Source organism: Haliotis rufescens, unplaced genomic scaffold (genome assembly GCF_023055435.1).
Source record: "Haliotis rufescens isolate VD_foot unplaced genomic scaffold, xgHalRufe1.0.p SCAF_13, whole genome shotgun sequence".
NCBI classification, from domain to species: Eukaryota; Metazoa; Mollusca; class Gastropoda; order Lepetellida; family Haliotidae; genus Haliotis; species Haliotis rufescens.
The window spans coordinates 29633976-29650247 of record NW_025963813.1 but is presented as its reverse complement, the minus strand read 5'-3'; the positions used below and the strand labels follow the sequence as shown (position 1 = coordinate 29650247).

Sequence of the window (16272 nt, the reverse complement as noted above, 5' to 3'; positions counted from 1 at the left end):
ATATTTCCCCAACCTTGATTATCTTTGGGTTTTTTTATGGTGACCAATAACACCTTTCTGGTGAGTTTAAACACAAGTTTGGCCTGTTATCAGAAATGTCCGGGTCCAATGCAATTTCTACTGGACTACAAGTGTTAAACCGCATATGCCTGCTCATATCCGCACTATCCGTGCCTGTTTAACGTCGCATTTGTCAATATTCCAGATATTCAACTGACTGAAAATAGTCGTGTCTGGACCAAACACACCAGAGATTAATAATGTGCTCAACGATCAACACCCTCGTGTTACGATGACACGGAATCGACCAAATCACCGACCTTGTTCACTTTGTACTTTAAAGTGTGCAGTGTAGACCTGATATGCATCATGAACTAGACTTAGTCTTGTTGAGGATGTATTAATGGGTGCTACTGCTCAACTTCTAAGCCAATCATATACAAAGTTCATGTCCTTAGGATTGCAGTACATCCTTTTACTACCCTCAAGACCAGGATTCGTGAAAATGGGTTAACATTCCAGCAAAACCTGCGTCATATATCCAGATGCTAACCGGATTTCGATTGTCTAGCCAGGTCCTGGGTAGCTGAATCTAATATCCCTTTCTTTTCCATGGCCTAATTCACCAAACGGTGTCATTGGAAACAAGGTATTCGTCATCTAGATGAACAATCTCAAAACAAACACATTTTGTCTCTTCAAAAATAATTTATTTTTTAATAAATTAAGTCTACATTCACAACTAAAGTAAATACATGTATATGCTGAACTACCGAGTCAAACATACCATCATAGCAGTCAGCAGTCATCACATTCACGCATCTTACATTAAATCATACGGACCAAGAGCGCAACCTTGCCCAATTCCTATAGGTAAAATACAATACACTGACCCTCATGTATGGTTGGCAAAATTATGAAATAGTTGAAATTGTTGACTGGCTTCCACAAAGGAGTAGCTCTTAACAAGGATCCTTAAACTTTCAAACTCGTTGGAACTGTCACATCTTATTATGCAAAATATGAATTTCGAGTATGAAAATATAACTATTAAGTTTTGTTACAAGATACGCTTTAACATCAGACACACACAGGGCATACGTCACACTGCATAAGAAAAATGTATGCATAAAATCATGAAATGAGTGCATATGATTTGGGATCGTGGGGGTGATGCGCGCGCAGCACAGTGAGCATGACGTCACCATCGTTCCTGCGGTGAGATGGATTAGGGGGAAATAAACGTTTCATGTGTCATGTGATACATAAGCTGGTCTTGAACGAACAGCCTCACACAAGGGAGACTACTAATAAAAAATGACGAGGAAGTGTCAGCGTTTAGCAGTACAGCACTTGACTTGTTCGGCCAGATCAATCGCCACATTCACTCATTCACATAATAAACTTATTACTAATCTAGAGCTCTAACATTGGATATAAATAAATTACACACATCGTCTTGCTACATTCTCTCCCATAAAGAATGAAATTGACATGCCTCACTTCGTTTCACAAAGTTTCACCACTCGCACTCAACGATCTTTCAGTCAAATATATGGCAAGTTGATGCGAATGGCGAATCCAATACATTTTTCATCCAGTGAGATACTCGCAGTTCTCAGCTGTCAACCAGTTATAAATAGCTCATGTACATAGTATCAGAGATGCAAATGAAATTGCACGTGGTCCTAAAATGCTGCATTTGAGTGAAAAATAATAAATTATGAAATGGATGGACAGTTTGCTTTCGAAGCAGTCTCTCACGTGACCAAATATCACGTGACAGGGAATGTACTCATAATATGAAGTATAAATTACGATGACATCATCACTTTTGAGTTCACAGCGTTTATCTCCCTTTAGATGGTCTGCAGCATCTCTTTCAATAAAACTTCCATGTCCATTTTTTGCGTAATGTGACGGCAAAAAAGATTTTCAATCATTTTGCTATTCTGTCCATAGAGGGATGGCAGACACAACAAGAGACGAGAGTAGTGCATGACGTCATCAGGTCGCGTGACTCGCACGTGCTGCTGCAGCATCTGTTGAACTGTCAGATTCAACTGGTCCACAACGTCAGATCGGTCAAGTCCAATATATCCTGGAAATTAAAGGAGATGGTCAGAAATGTTTTGAATTTCAAAACAAATTCACACGTATTATTATCGAGAAATGAGAACAGATACATTATTATGAATTCCAGTCCTATTTCTCCCCAATATCTCTCCCCTGATACACGTTAACGACTGACATTGAACTACAAAACTGACAAAACTATTAGCAACGTAGATGCGCCTCCTGTTCATCGGGACCGTTTGCATCTAGCCGATAGATGCCCATCCGACAATCAATGCTATCTCGTGTGTGAAACGCGGTTCATTCATAATTCATCCGTGACCTAGTAAACGTGACTATAGTACTCCGATACTAACTCTCCTCGTAAAACCCGTCCTTACAGAGTCTGGCTAATAATAAGTTCTATCAGTCACGTTCCCACGGAGGTCTCCGTGAGGGATGTTCAGTTTGGGTTCGAAGATGTGAATCATCTATATTTTAACGAGTGCAATACCAAAAAGACGAATGAAACTTAGCGAGGAACGGTGATATAGCCCTTTCGTTGGATTGAATTTTGAAGCTGCCAGGATATTTACTCTTGCTAGACGTTCGAGCAAAGCTTTGGAGCAGCGCGTGTAGGTCAACACCCCTGTGCCGAGTTGCCAAAAATAGCCGGCCGCAGAGAACCAGTCAACACACATCCAGGCAAGCAAACTTCCTTTGTTTACTCGGAAGTGAAGACTGCGGAGATGGCAATCTAGGTCATGAGCTTAATGCCTTTAAAGACGGAAATACTGAGGTTTTTATTCGACATAATAGGCTTATTAATCTCACTGAGTGAAAATTCCTGCGAACAGGATTTGCTTTTCCGGGAGATTTACTGCTGATAGTCTCTTTATTGAGCGCGTTGTCCTTAAAATACTGCGCGGGTATTAATGAGTTCGGGCTTGACTATCCAATCCATAACCCAGGCCAAAAATACATTTAAGATCCCAACAAGTGACTATTGATCACCTAGCGACCACCGTAGCTCAAATGTGCTGCGATCCGCTCTCCTTTCCCCTTGATCGATCAGCCCCACCATCAGCAGACGGCGAGGCTTGCGCCTGACCGAGATACACCGAATCGTAACCCACTTCCCGCTTCGGAGAGGTCACCTCGCGCGTGACCTTTGCACGAGCTGCGGTCATCTGAGTCCGCGGCAAGACCTGGCCAATGAACCCTACCGCCTTTGTCCGTCCCAACTGACCACAGCGGAAACCTCAGCTAATGCGGTCAACGGTCAACAGCTTTGGCCTTTCACCTAACTAGGCTAAGGGTTGCTTTGTCCAAAGCGCGTGGACATCTGTCGTTAAGTACTTCAGGAAAACCCCTTCCCACCCTCGTTTTCTATGTCTGTTCACATGGAATTTACTTAAGCGATACTAATTTATGAAAATGTTCTTAAACTTACAAGGAAATGGTAACTTGTGATTAGATCACTTGCATAATGTAATCCTGTGCGTTTATATCATACTGTTACTAGGAAGGAACAGACGTTCCTCAAATAAACTTTCCTCTCTGAAACACTTCAAGGAAATTAAACAGATGGAATAACCAGGCGTTAACCTACCTGCATTAAACAGCACAAGCATTCTGAGGAAAGCGTATTCCTTTCCTTCAACTGTCATGTGTTGGCACTTCCGGATGAAGGTTTGAATTCCTTCAACAGCTTTCATGGTGGGTTCATCCGATGCCGGACTGTCGGCGAGGTCAACGTCGTTCATGTTGATGATGGGAGTGACGGCAAACTGGAAGTTGCTCTCAGCCATGTACAAAAGAAGCAGACGACTCCAGGAATTAAGAATGAGTGTAACTTTGTCATTGTGGGAGAGGTTGAGAAATTCGGGAATAGATTTGGCAAAGTTGACAACTTTGAGGAGCCAGTCAGACACCCTAGAACACACGGGAAACATGTTTTTCTTTGCTAGTGTGACTCTTGTGGACCCTGATACAGGCTGACGAGAATAATAGTCACATGGGGATTCACAGTTCCTGGAGACTGGTTCGTGGGAAGATTTGCCAACACTCAACAAGTTCCTCAGCAGAGAAAACTCACCCTGTGAACTGCTTTGAGAATCATCAGACGAATAGTCCGTGTGAGGGATGGGACTCCTCTTACAGGATAGATCCATGGGCTCCGTCTGGAGCTGTCCTTCGCTCATTACGTTAGCTGAGGAGCACCTTTGGCTTGTGAGATGAGAATAAGCAGCTGGCACCTCCCCCATGAGAACAGACTGAAGTGTCCTCCCCTGGGTGGGGACAGGGGGACTGTAGGACTTCGCGGGCTGCTCGGGGGTCGGGGTTCTTGAAGGAGACGCATCGTAAGAGTAGCAAGTGTATATGTCTTTGGGAGACACGTACAATCTCTGCATGTGCCCCTGGTGATGAATCATCGACGTCTGGTGGGGGTACAGTGGCTCCGGTTGGTATAAAACCTCCATGGTTTTAAAATCAGATCTGAAAATAAACAAAAAATTAATACCAATGTATAATTCAAATCAAGTTATAAAAAAAAAATGTCAAATTTTAAAACGTTAAAAAAATTAAACATTTAAATAAAATCAAAATGAGGAATAAAAAATAATTGCTAACACCAGTTGCAATGTTATACCTATAAGCACAAGTATCCACGAATCTCCTATTCACCGAAGTCAGTATGCTGTATCTCTATAGTGAGGCAGAGCGCGCTCGCAATGTAGGTCCGCTCTGGAGAAAGGAATGCTTCAACTGTTTGTTGTTGTTGATAGAGGCGGTTATATATAGCGGCAGCGGACGACCTCTCTCGCACTGACTGACTGGCCGAAAGCGCACGAGCCTCGAGAGTACACATTACGTCACGACTGTGTGAATCGACTGGCAACCTCTATCAACAACGACATTCGTGTGTGCATGTTTCCGACTCGCCCTAACGCTTAACGACATTCGCCTGCTCTTTTGTTAACTTGTTGCTGGACAGGAATAATTAATGGAAATGTACTTTTCGAGTGTGTGATAATGAAACCATTAAACAGTTCTGAAATTTGTTTGAATACATTTTTACATATTTTAATACTTTTCACATGTCCCTGATAACTACACATCTGAATTTGAATATATTTTTTTAAGTACATACTTTTAAAGGTCACATAAAGATATAATATTCAAACAAACAAAAAAATATAAATTTAGAAATTTTTGAAATTTTGAATATTGGACTCTAATTATTTTAAAAAGAAAGATGAAAAACTCATATTGTAACTTTGGCTGACAAGGATGACTTAAAAAATTAAGATAGATTCAATTTCAACTTTATTTCTTAAGAAGACAAAATGTACGATATGAAAGTGAAAATTCACTCGAAAAAACCCACAAAAGAATAAACTAGAAACGGAGAAGAAATTACAAGAATCGCACAAAGACCGGGTGTGGCACGTACATGTAAATACAAAGTTGAGTCATATATCCATAACTAGGACAAAGAATCAACGAAAATATATCAAATCAAATTTCAGAAAAATATTAAAAAAATAATTCCAATAAAATCAAATTCAACATACCAATAGAAATATGGTCCGGTAGATCCGTGTCCCAAAGTCCAAGAGTGGTAACACAGTGATAAGCTTATTGCCAGCGCGTCCACACACCGTGCTCAGCCGACGACAGACAAAGCTCTTGTGAGTCCCCCCGTCGCTGTACTCAGAAAGGCGTGCGTAGAAATATGTATGCAAAGTACAATCGCCCTCCTCGCTGTTACGTATAATGATTCGACCTTGACTTTTTTACTTCCTTCAAGCGGGTCAGTTCTGCCCTGTGTCGCTACGAAATCGCCGTTACCAGCAAACAAGAAGACAGGAGATTGTATTCCTTACCAACGATTCAGATTCTGTGAAGAAATTCACTTCATGTGGTCTGGTTTTATTAAATGCGTCAGTGTTTTTACCCCGAAATATGGGTCAATGAAATTGTCAGCCATTGGGAAAGCATAGAGTAAGGGCGGAGCTTGCTATATATAGCTCGTGACGTCAGTGGCCTTGGATTGTCAAACAAACACACGTGTGGAAATGACCCATTTACCATCTCGCCTGAGAGAAATTTCTGACTAGATGTTGGTCATTTTCGAGGAATATCCACATTTTGTTACTTTAATACACTGATAATGTCACCACAATTTTAAAGCAAGTTACTATGAAGTATGTGATATAAAGTGTCTGTATGACCCAGTAAAATATCAATAGACACATTCCAGTAGGTTTAAATATAGGCACAGCTTCCTGATCGAACAAAGGAAGCTGTGTGTTACACTTACTTCTTTAATATTAAATGATGGTGGTGTTTTGTATTAATTTATCTGAAAAAATATGCCCTTTGTGGTAAACTCGAACAATGACCTATCGGGGCCACACAGAACACAAACTCCCAGTCAATGACCTCTATGGCTGTATGCCGCTCGACGGGAACCAGTTAGGGCGACACCTGGCGAGTCTGGCGAAGCCACAGTCAAAGGGAGAAAACTCTTCCGAGAGTGAATTTGTTCTAAATCATACTAAACAAAGGATTATTTACTATTGGATGTTAATGTATGTTTTTTTGTCAGTAAAACGAAATAAACATACATAATGTTATTTCTAACAGTTTTATCATAAGATCGTTTAAAAGGATGAATACATATTTGCAAATGCGCCATTGAAATGGCACTGTCTGACGTGAATGACACAGGCGAGGGCCAAGGTTTCAAGAGTTACTTCCCTTTATTTCATATATTTATACATCACGACAGTACGTACCACCCTGCTTATAAAATTTAAAATGTTACCAGAGATACAATCGATAATACAATCGCGTCTTATTTACATATATTTTGATTATAGGTGGCTATGGTGGTGCTGGGGACTTATTTCGTCGGAATTGGTGCGGACAACATCAATTTGGGTGAATGCCTGACTATTTCTGAGTCCGTATACAGTAACGTGTACCCAACGTATGAAAAATTTCAATATCATAAATAAAAAACGGTGAGGGCGTTTGTGTAACATACCGAGACGATGCATAGATCTGTATACAGAAGAAAATTCCTGTTCACAATTGGATCACTGATAACTATATTTTGTAATCATTATATTGACAATAATCAACAATAGGTGTGTTTATTTGTCATTTGACTAATATTTCAACTTGACATATTCTAAAGTCAAGCCAGTGTCAGACTTACACTAGACGACGAAAAAGGTTTTGCAAGGAAATACCACCGGAGTTATAACCATCCCAACACCGACCGATGATGTGGGTTTTATGATACAAGGGAGGTAACCAGTGACGGACTACTCTAAGCCGTATTTTCTAAATTGAGAAATATGAAGAATTGTTCGTGTATACATTTCCCTGTATATGACATCTTCAAGTCTCCAATTATAACAGTAATCAAGAACCACATGATAACTTGTTTATAGGAATGTTCGCCCTCTTTGGGATGTGGTAGGGTGAGGAATATCTTTTTTTTCTTGGGATTTTATGGTATGTGGCAAATAACGTTTTACCTTGCTGATGAAAACCCTAAACCCTCGCAAAAATGGCTTCAGGTGAATTATATAAGGTCAGGATTTTCTCTCTCTTTTTCTTTGTCCCAAATATTCAGGTTTGTTGGTGGAAATATTCCAAAAGAAAATTCCTTCAAAATGTAGGTACGAAAGAAAGAAAGGGAAAAGTGGGAGCGGGTGTTTTCAAGAAAAAATTCCTACAGGTTTTAGTTATTTTAAATGATTTATTTACATTGATAGCGACAGTAAAAAGGTTTGTTTCAACATTGTACTTTATTCTGGTCGGCGGAATCATTAATTTGATGTATTTATAATGGTTCAATTTTGGGAGTCGGCGGATTCGGAAACTAATGGGTTTTTAAAAAAAACAAAAACAACCTGGCCTCAGAGACAAGTATTGATTTCTTTAAATGTTTAGGAACAGAAAGAATAATGAGGTAAATGATAATGAGATTGTTGTTTTTAAATAACCAACTCAAAAACATGTACATACAATCGGCCTCCCGAAAAAATAACATAGTTGACTTTTTGTATTTAGTGATGAGATGATGAATAACCTGAAAAATAAGATCGATATTCCTCTTGAGTTAAATAACACTTTATTCCAGTCTGACACTATCTTTTTCTGAGTAAGATCGTGAAGATCAGTAAAAAAATGCAAAATAAGAATAACCTGTTTCTCATCTTGTCAAATACTATGTTTATTTCATCTCGCGACGTTACAAAGTTGACTTTTTTGTTGTCTTCCCACTCATTATAGTATCAGCATTGTCATATCACGCGATTTGGTATACATGGTATTTGGTAAGAAACTACAGATATCCTATTTCGTAACTGTCAGCTATTAACGTTTGAGACATTAGCGAAGTGACGTCATCCATTGATCATGACGTCACTTTGGGGCGGATAATTCGTAATTCCCCAGAATGTTAGCTAATCCATTATTCTATAACACTGAAAAACCGTGATTTTTGTAACTACATGTATTACTTTTTCGATATTGAAATAAACTGACGGCCAAAAGAAACGTTACCAACGATATTTCTAGGATAAAATATGACCAACACAATTTGAAGCAGCAATAACAATTGTATTGTAGAAATTCATCATTCAGAACAGTAAAATGCGAATTTACTAATTCAACAACAAAGTCCTTGACCTCCAACAGGGACATTTCTTGACAAGGGGTCATTCGTCCAGTATTCGATCAACAACATTGGTTACAACTTTAAGGTGACGACGGCCCAGACCGTTCAATACGGGATATGACCTCCATGAGCGGCAATGCATCCTCGAATGCGGCGTCGAACTGAGTAGACAAGCGTCCTCACATCGATTGCAGGTATCCGATTCCATTCCTCACGGAGGGCAACGATCAACGCTTGTCTCGTGAAGGGAGGATGTTGACGTTTCCGAAGACGACGCCCCAGCTTGTCCCAGAGATGTTCTATGGGTGACAGATCTGGTGATCGAGCTGGCCACGGCAGGACAGTCACGTTGTTGGCGTTGATGAAGTCTCTAGTAATACGGGCTTTATGGGGTGTGGCGTTATCTTGTTGGAACACCGTCCGTTGTTGACGCTGGATGAAAGGAAGAACAGCTGGCCGTAAGATATTGTCAATGAAGCGTTGTGCTGTCAGATTGCCTTCGATGCTGACAAGTTCCGTCTTCTCGTCCCCGCAAATGCCGCCCCAGACCATCACATTTCCGCCCCCGTAAGGTTCCACCTCCTGGACACACCACGTCGTCGATAAACTCGCGTCCGCCCATCAGGTTTGAAGAGTTGGAACCTGCTCTCGTCACTAAACAGCACTCGCCGCCATTCCCTTTGTTGCCATCGCTGAGTTTGCCTGCACCACGTCAATCTGGCACGTCGATGTTGACGGGTCAAGGTCATGCCCTTGAAAGGGCGATAAACCCGAAGACCATAACGTCGTAGTCGTCTGGTCACTGTTTGTCTGCTGACCGGAGGTCCTAAGCTGTTGGCAGCTGATGACGTCACAGTAAGAAATCTGTTCCTCAGACGAAGTACCCGTAAAAAGCGGTCATCCTGCGGGGTCGTGACCTTTGGTCTGCCACTCCGCGGTTCGTCTGCGGTTCTGCCAGTCTGTCGGAGACGTGCGACCAGTCTGGTAATGGTCATCTTGGAGCAGTTCATGTTAATGGCAACCTCTCTCTGTGTCGCTCCAAACTGCAGCATTCCTATGGCTCTCTCATTCTGGACAGCGGTCAGTCTTGGCATGTTCGTTAGTGTCAATAATCGCAACCAATGATAGGGAACAGATCCGTGCGTAATTTATACCCGGAAATTGCACGATAATTTGGGAAAGAATGTTTTAAAAAATTGCTGGAAAACAATATCTCCCAAAATCCACAAAGCACGTGCAAAGAACGACAGAGAACATGAAGGCTGTATTCGTGAGATGTGTTCTTTACTGTTTTTGAACAGGTTGGCATCTTTGTTTCAAAGTGGCAAATCAGTTAATGTTGGTAACGTTTCTTTTGGCCTATTATGGCAAGCATGGGTTGCTGAAGCATTTCAGTGACGGTGGGCAAAATGTAAAATAATATGGTTCAGGGACTGTGAGACAGGCTAGTTGACTCTCAACAATTGTGAAAACAAGTTTAAATTAATGACCACCCGATCCCGTTAGTACCCATGTGGGGAATCGAACCCGGGTCTTCGGCGTGATGAGCGAACGCTTTAACCACTAGGCTGCCCCACCAGCCGTCGGTATACAACAAACTAACCTATTTTAACCCGGAATCGCAACGCGATGACTTACCTAAGACTTAACTATATGGATATAGGAAGGAAAAGATAATTATTTGGGATATCTTCGTTAAAACCATTAACCGGAACTTCATGCGAAGGAGTTCGGATGATCACTTATTTCGAATCTTTACACAGTACGAATATATGTAAATATGTATTTAATATTTTGTCATGACTACGCGAGTCTCCATGATGGCTCGTTCCGGAATAACAAAACAGTGGTAAAGCATAAAGAGTGAGTGAGAATAGTTTTACGCCGCTTTTAGGAATATTCCAGCAATATCACAATGGGGGACACCCAACATGGACTTCACACATTGTACACATGCGCAGGGAATCGAACCTTCCGCGTGACGAGCGAACGCTTTAACCACTAAGCTATCCCACCACCCAAATAAAGCAAGAAACAAGTGTTGCTGGAAAAACGGAGCAAATCTAAATTAATTTAATATCGTTTCAAAGAAGTATTTCCGTTTTTCGTGAACCTGTTTCGTAATAAAACCGAACTGAACCTAGTTATAACAGTGCGTCAGCTTGATGTGTTGATGTGTATAGGTTAGTCCGAAATTATGCAGGTTGTAGACAATACCACTTTTGTGAAACCAACGAGCACCCACACACGCACGCACGCACGCACGCACGCACGCACACATACACACCAATATACATGCACGTCGCTATGAAGCACAATCGTCTTCAACGCGAACGTAAACCCCATTTCACCTCACCTCTAGGGACCGCCTCCGTGGTCTAATGGTAGAGCGTCCACCCGGAGAGTGGAAGGTCCGGGGTTCGATCCCCAGCCGCGTCATACCAAAAGACGTTAAAAGATGGTACTTGTTGCTACCCTGTCTGGCGCTTGGAATAAGGGGCTAAAACAAGGACTGGTCTGTTCGGAGTCAGTATACTGTGTCTGAGTGGGGTATTCATGTTAAACTGCGGCATGGTATCTCAGTGTGCTAGCACTATAAATCGCCACCAGTCCGGACTAGTACAAGCAGCCACACACACACACACACATACACGTGCATGCACGTCGCTATATAAGTGCAATAATCTTGGACGCGACGTTAAACCCCATTTCACCTCACCTTGGCCTGCGACCAATTACTTGTTTCTGTTTCCAACTTGGGATCAAAATGACAAATTCAAGACGATTCCAACTGAAGTACACCCGAACGAGAGTCTGCTCTACCTAGTGAGAGAAATAACACCATTCAACACACTATTACTGAGGGACCAATGTACGCTATTAGTACAATACTCTTGTTATTTAGTTAACAAACGGCCACGTTGTGAGCCAGGAAGTATATAACGTCTCCAATTACCGTCTACTGTCTACTCACGCGCCAAGACAGTGGACAATTGTTGAGATTAAATTGGCAATGGAGGAACTATACTCTTTCTGGAAATGAATAATGGAAGCAATTAATCTGATATCCCTACAACAAGACGACCCCAGTCTTCTGTTTCCTAATAAGGAAATCTATTTATACGTGTATACCCACATCCCCGACTTTAATGATGATTGCCTAGAGACGGATGCAAATTACATGGAACTTCAAAGACAATTTTGTTTATGCTATTATTTACATTTTAAATTTCACAAATTAAATATGAATTTTTAAATAGAATATTTTTAACTTTCTTCCATATAGATAAGTTATATAATGAAGATCCATATGTTACAGTCCATTTTTTATTGGATTATTTATTTCGATTTTATTCATTTAAGCTCCAGCTTTTAAAAAAACTGTTCGCAATTTTGTTTATCCTTAAACCAAGTCATAGCAAGTCCTATCGACATCAGTAAACATATACGTGTGTTTTCTCTCGATATAAACATGTAAACAAGAAAGCAAACACTTGATAAGTGGACTTGATCAAAACATTACAAACGTTATCAAACGTCCAAAACACAACTATGATACCCTTATCAAACACATCATCATCGAATAACCATTTCTTGTTTGTTTCATTTTTAGCCACCATCAAACATGGGTATATACTTTCTTTTGCCCGGCAGTGTATATACAAAACCATAGGGTCGTTGGTCGACAGGAATATTAAATTGCAAAATCATATTTAATGTATGTTGGTAGAAATTAAATAAGGTATACGGAATGAATGAGACGTTATTCTTGGGGTTTTCTTTGTGAACCAACGGCGTGATTTGACGCTCCTTATTAACCACTGGTTTGGATTACGCTGTGTCGGGCTATGTTTTATTTGTCTGCATTAAGTCCTGTCAAAAGAATCGCGGTGTGGAGGTGTGGTGAAACGGTTGCTAACGTCTCTCAAGATTATTGCACTTATATAGCGACGTGTGTGTGTGTGTGTGTGTGTGTGTGTGTGTGTGTGTGTGTGTGTGGCTGCTTGTACTATTCCGGACTTATGCCGATTTTATAGTGCTAGTCCACTGAGATACCACAATTTAACAGGAATACCTCACTCAGACACATTATACTGACTCCAAACCGACATGTCCTTGTTTTAGCCCCTTAATGTCGAGCGCCAGGCAGGTTAGCAACAAACACCAAGCGTCATCTTTCCAACATTTTTTGGTATGATGCGGCCAGGGATCGAACCCCCGACCATCCGCTCTCCTGGCAGAAGCTCTATTACATTATATAATACTGTCATTTGAACCAAAGGACCTCCTTGTTCAGTAGATACAGTAACCCGTACAGAATTCAAATCGATCACGTAGCGATGCATTCCTAGAAGATGATGGCTGTCTCAGCTGATGCCGCAGTCTGTCTGTAACTGATCGCATCCTAGCTGCAGGGGAAAAAGAAGCATACATATGAAAATTAGATTTGATGAAAAACAAAAACAAAAAAAACAAACAATCAAACAAACATTGGTGTCTAGTTTCGTTTGCTCGACAGTTAAGAAATTGAACCATGTGCGAGTGAGTATTGTTTTACGCCGCGTTTAGCGATATTCCAGCAATATCACGGCGGAGGACACCAGAAATGGGTTTCACACATTGTACCCATTACGGGGATCGAATTCGGTCTGTGTGACAAGCGAACTTGGCTACATAACGCCCCGATTGAACTATGAATCCACATGCCCACGTACATTTATGTTTTTCAGTCACTGAAACGGTTGGGAAGCATAGTGGTTAAAGCGTTCGCTCGTCACGCTGAAGTTCCGGGTTCAATTCCCCAAATGGATACATTGTGTGAAGCTCATTTCTGGTGTCCCCTGTTTGACGTTGCTGGAAATTTGCTGAAAGCGGCGTAAAACCATACCAAATCACTCACTCTTCAGTCACCGTGGTCTCATGATGTCAATCACTGGGTTGTCTGGTCCAGACTCAATTATTTACAGACCGCCGTCATATAACTTGGTAAAAAGGGCATGTTCGGTTGTACTTGAAAAGTTGAAAAGTTGGGGGGGGGGGGGGGGGGGGGGGTGCCCATAGGTATGCCTACCTCTTGCCTACTAAATGCCTTATCCCACAATGAGGATTGCATTATCAGTTTAGATTAGATGTCATTTGTGTTTATTTGTCACCTGGGTACAATGTGTGAAGCCCATTTGTGGTGTCCCCCGCCGTGATATTGCTGGAATATTGCTAAAAGCGGCGTAAAACCATACTCACTCACTCACTGACTCATTTGTCACCATTTGTCCTGGGCTCTGTTCCAAAAGCGACCGCAGCACTAAGACGATCTTAACTCCCATACTTTAACTTAGGCTTACGATAGTCGTAGCGCTAAAATCACTTTGTGGAACGGGCCCCTGAAACTCTAAAGGTAGGTATGTAACTGTTTCTATGGTTACTACGTATAGTGACGTCAAGGAGTGGAGTGGAGTTCCTTAAGTTGGCGTTGGATAAATCAATCGTCTTATATGGGTACCTCTATCCTCTTATACGTACAGATTGAAAACTTAGTAGTTTAAACTTGTTTTCACAATTGTTGAGAGTCAACTAGCCTGTCTCACAGTTCCGGAACCATATTATTTTCCATTCTGCCCAACCCTTACTGAATTGCTTCGGCAACCCATGCTTGCCGTAAAAGGCGACCATGCTTGTAAGAGGCGACTACCGAGATTGGGTGGTCAGGCTCGCTGACTTAGTTGATACCCGTCAACGTATCCCATTTGCGTAGATCGATGCTCATGATGTCAATCACTTAGAGGTAGTTGCCTAGTGGTAGTGTGTCTTGGAGGGTCCTTGTGTCCTCGAGGTACTTGCGTCTTGGAGGTTTTTGTATCTTGGAGGCACTTGTGTCTTGGAGGTACTTGTGCCATGGAGGTACCTGTGTCATGGAGGTACTTGTATCTTAGAGGCACTGGTGTCTTGGAGGGTCCTTGTTTCTTGAAGGTAGTTGTGTCTTGGGGGTACTTGTGTCTTGGGGGGTACTTGTGTCTTGAGGGGTACTTGTATCTTGGAGGTACTTGTGTCTTGGGGGGTACTTGTATCTTGGAGGTACTTGTGTCATGGAGGTACTTGTATTTTTGGGGCACTGGTGTCTTGGAGGTACCTTTGTCTTAAAGGTACGTGTGCCTTGGATATACTTGTGTGTTGAGGGGACTTGTGTCTTGGAGGTACTTGTGTCTTGGAGGTACTTGTGTCTTGGAGGTACTTGTGTCATGGAGGTACTTGTGTCTTGGAGGTACTTGTGTCTTGGAGGTACTTGTGTCTTGGAGGTACTTGTGTCATGGAGGTACTTGTATCTTAGAGGCACTGGTGTCTTGGAGGGTCCTTGTTTCTTGAAGGTTCTTGTGTCTTGGGGGTACTTGTGTCTTGGGGGGTACTTGTGTCTTTGGGGGTACTTGTATCTTGGAGGTACTTGTGTCATGGAGGTACTTGTATTTTTGGGGCACTGGTGTCTTGGAGGTACTTTTGTCTTAAAGGTACGTGTGCCTTGGATATACTTGTGTGTTGAGGGGACTTGTGTCTTGGAGGTACTTGTGTCTTGGAGGTTCTTGTGTGTTGAGGGGACTTGTGTCTTGGAGGTACTTGTGTCTTGGAGGTACTTGTGTCTTGGAGGTACTTGTGCCATGGAGGTACTTGTATCTTGGAGGTATTTGTGTCTTGGAGGTACTTGTGCCTTGGAGGTACTTGTGTCATGGAGGTACTTGTATCTTAGAGGCACTGGTGTCTTGGAGGGTCCTTGTTTCTTGAAGGTTCTTGTGTCTTGGGGGTACTTGTGCCTTGGGGGGTACTTGTATCTTGGAGGTACTTGTGTCATGGAGGTACTTGTGTCATGGAGGTACTGGTGTCTTGGAGGTACTTGTGTCTTGAAGGTTCTTGTGTCTTGGAGGTACTTGTGTCTTGAAGGTACTTGTGTCATAGAGGTACTTGTGTCTTAGAGGTACGTGTGCATTGCAGGTACTTGTGTCTTGGAGGTACTTGTTTCTTAGAGGGACTTGTGTCTTGGAGGTACGTGTGCATTGGAGGTACTTGTGTTTTGGAGGCACTTGTGTCTCATTTCAATTTCTTTTCTAATATTTACCCTGTGTGACAAATGCGACAGAAATCGGCGGCGGATTCATTGTGTCTCCAAATCAAGTTCTGGATTTGTGTGGAACAAATATCACGCCGTTGTCCTGTCTCAAAGAAATGTTTTGACGTATCAACAGTTTCGATTTGTATGGAATTAATATTAACAGCTGAAGAATATGTCCAATCCTTCCTAGTTTGAACTACATGTTTGAAATACAAAAATGTACCCAAACGTACTCTAACGTATCATGTTGATTGTGGCTCCAGTGACAGATTCAAGATTTCAAATTTCACTGTGTGATTTACATCTTATTTCAATCATGCAGAATCTGTTTATCTACCTACATTCGTCATTGCCCTATTTAAGATCGAGCACCTGTCGGAAATAACAGTAGTTCAATGTCATAACGGTCGCCCGACAA

General features: G+C 41.7%; 2 protein-coding genes across 3 annotated transcripts; both read right to left on the bottom strand.

Moving 5' to 3' along the window:
• Positions 1–688: 688 nt before the first annotated feature.
• Positions 689–5956, bottom strand: LOC124152253 (nuclear receptor subfamily 0 group B member 2-like). Of its 2 annotated transcripts, none has more exons than XM_046525120.2 (3): positions 5634–5956; positions 3668–4554; positions 689–2101 (listed from the first exon to the last, which is right to left on the bottom strand). In XM_046525120.2, exons 2-3 carry the CDS (start codon positions 4536–4538, stop codon positions 1860–1862), a joined length of 1113 nt encoding a protein of 370 aa, XP_046381076.1. In that variant the 5' UTR covers positions 4539–4554; positions 5634–5956; the 3' UTR covers positions 689–1859. The 2 variants fall into 2 exon arrangements, with proteins under 2 accessions (XP_046381076.1, XP_046381077.1); XM_046525121.2 differs by lacking the exon at positions 5634–5956 and adding an exon at positions 4709–4866.
• An 8728-nt stretch (positions 5957–14684) lies between these two features.
• LOC125378719 (proline-rich extensin-like protein EPR1) lies at positions 14685–15698 on the bottom strand. Its single transcript, XM_048394662.1, has one exon. The coding sequence runs from the start codon at positions 15696–15698 to the stop codon at positions 14685–14687; it is 1014 nt and encodes a 337-aa protein (XP_048250619.1).
• Between the last annotated feature and the right edge of the window lie 574 nt (positions 15699–16272).

What these genes read in the sequence shown, in the direction of transcription:
- LOC124152253 (XM_046525120.2), bottom strand. Translation starts at nt 4,538, where the DNA reads ATGGAGGTTTTATACCAACCGGAGCCACTGTACCCCCACCAGACGTCG. An exon ending in GCTTGTGCTGTTTAATGCAG is followed by an intron (nt 2,102 to 3,667) that starts GTAGGTTAACGC and finishes TTTAATTTCCAG; the next exon opens with GATATATTGGACTTGACCGA.
- LOC125378719 (XM_048394662.1), bottom strand. Translation starts at nt 15,698, where the DNA reads ATGACACAAGTACCTTCAAGACACAAGTACCTCCAAGACACAAGAACC.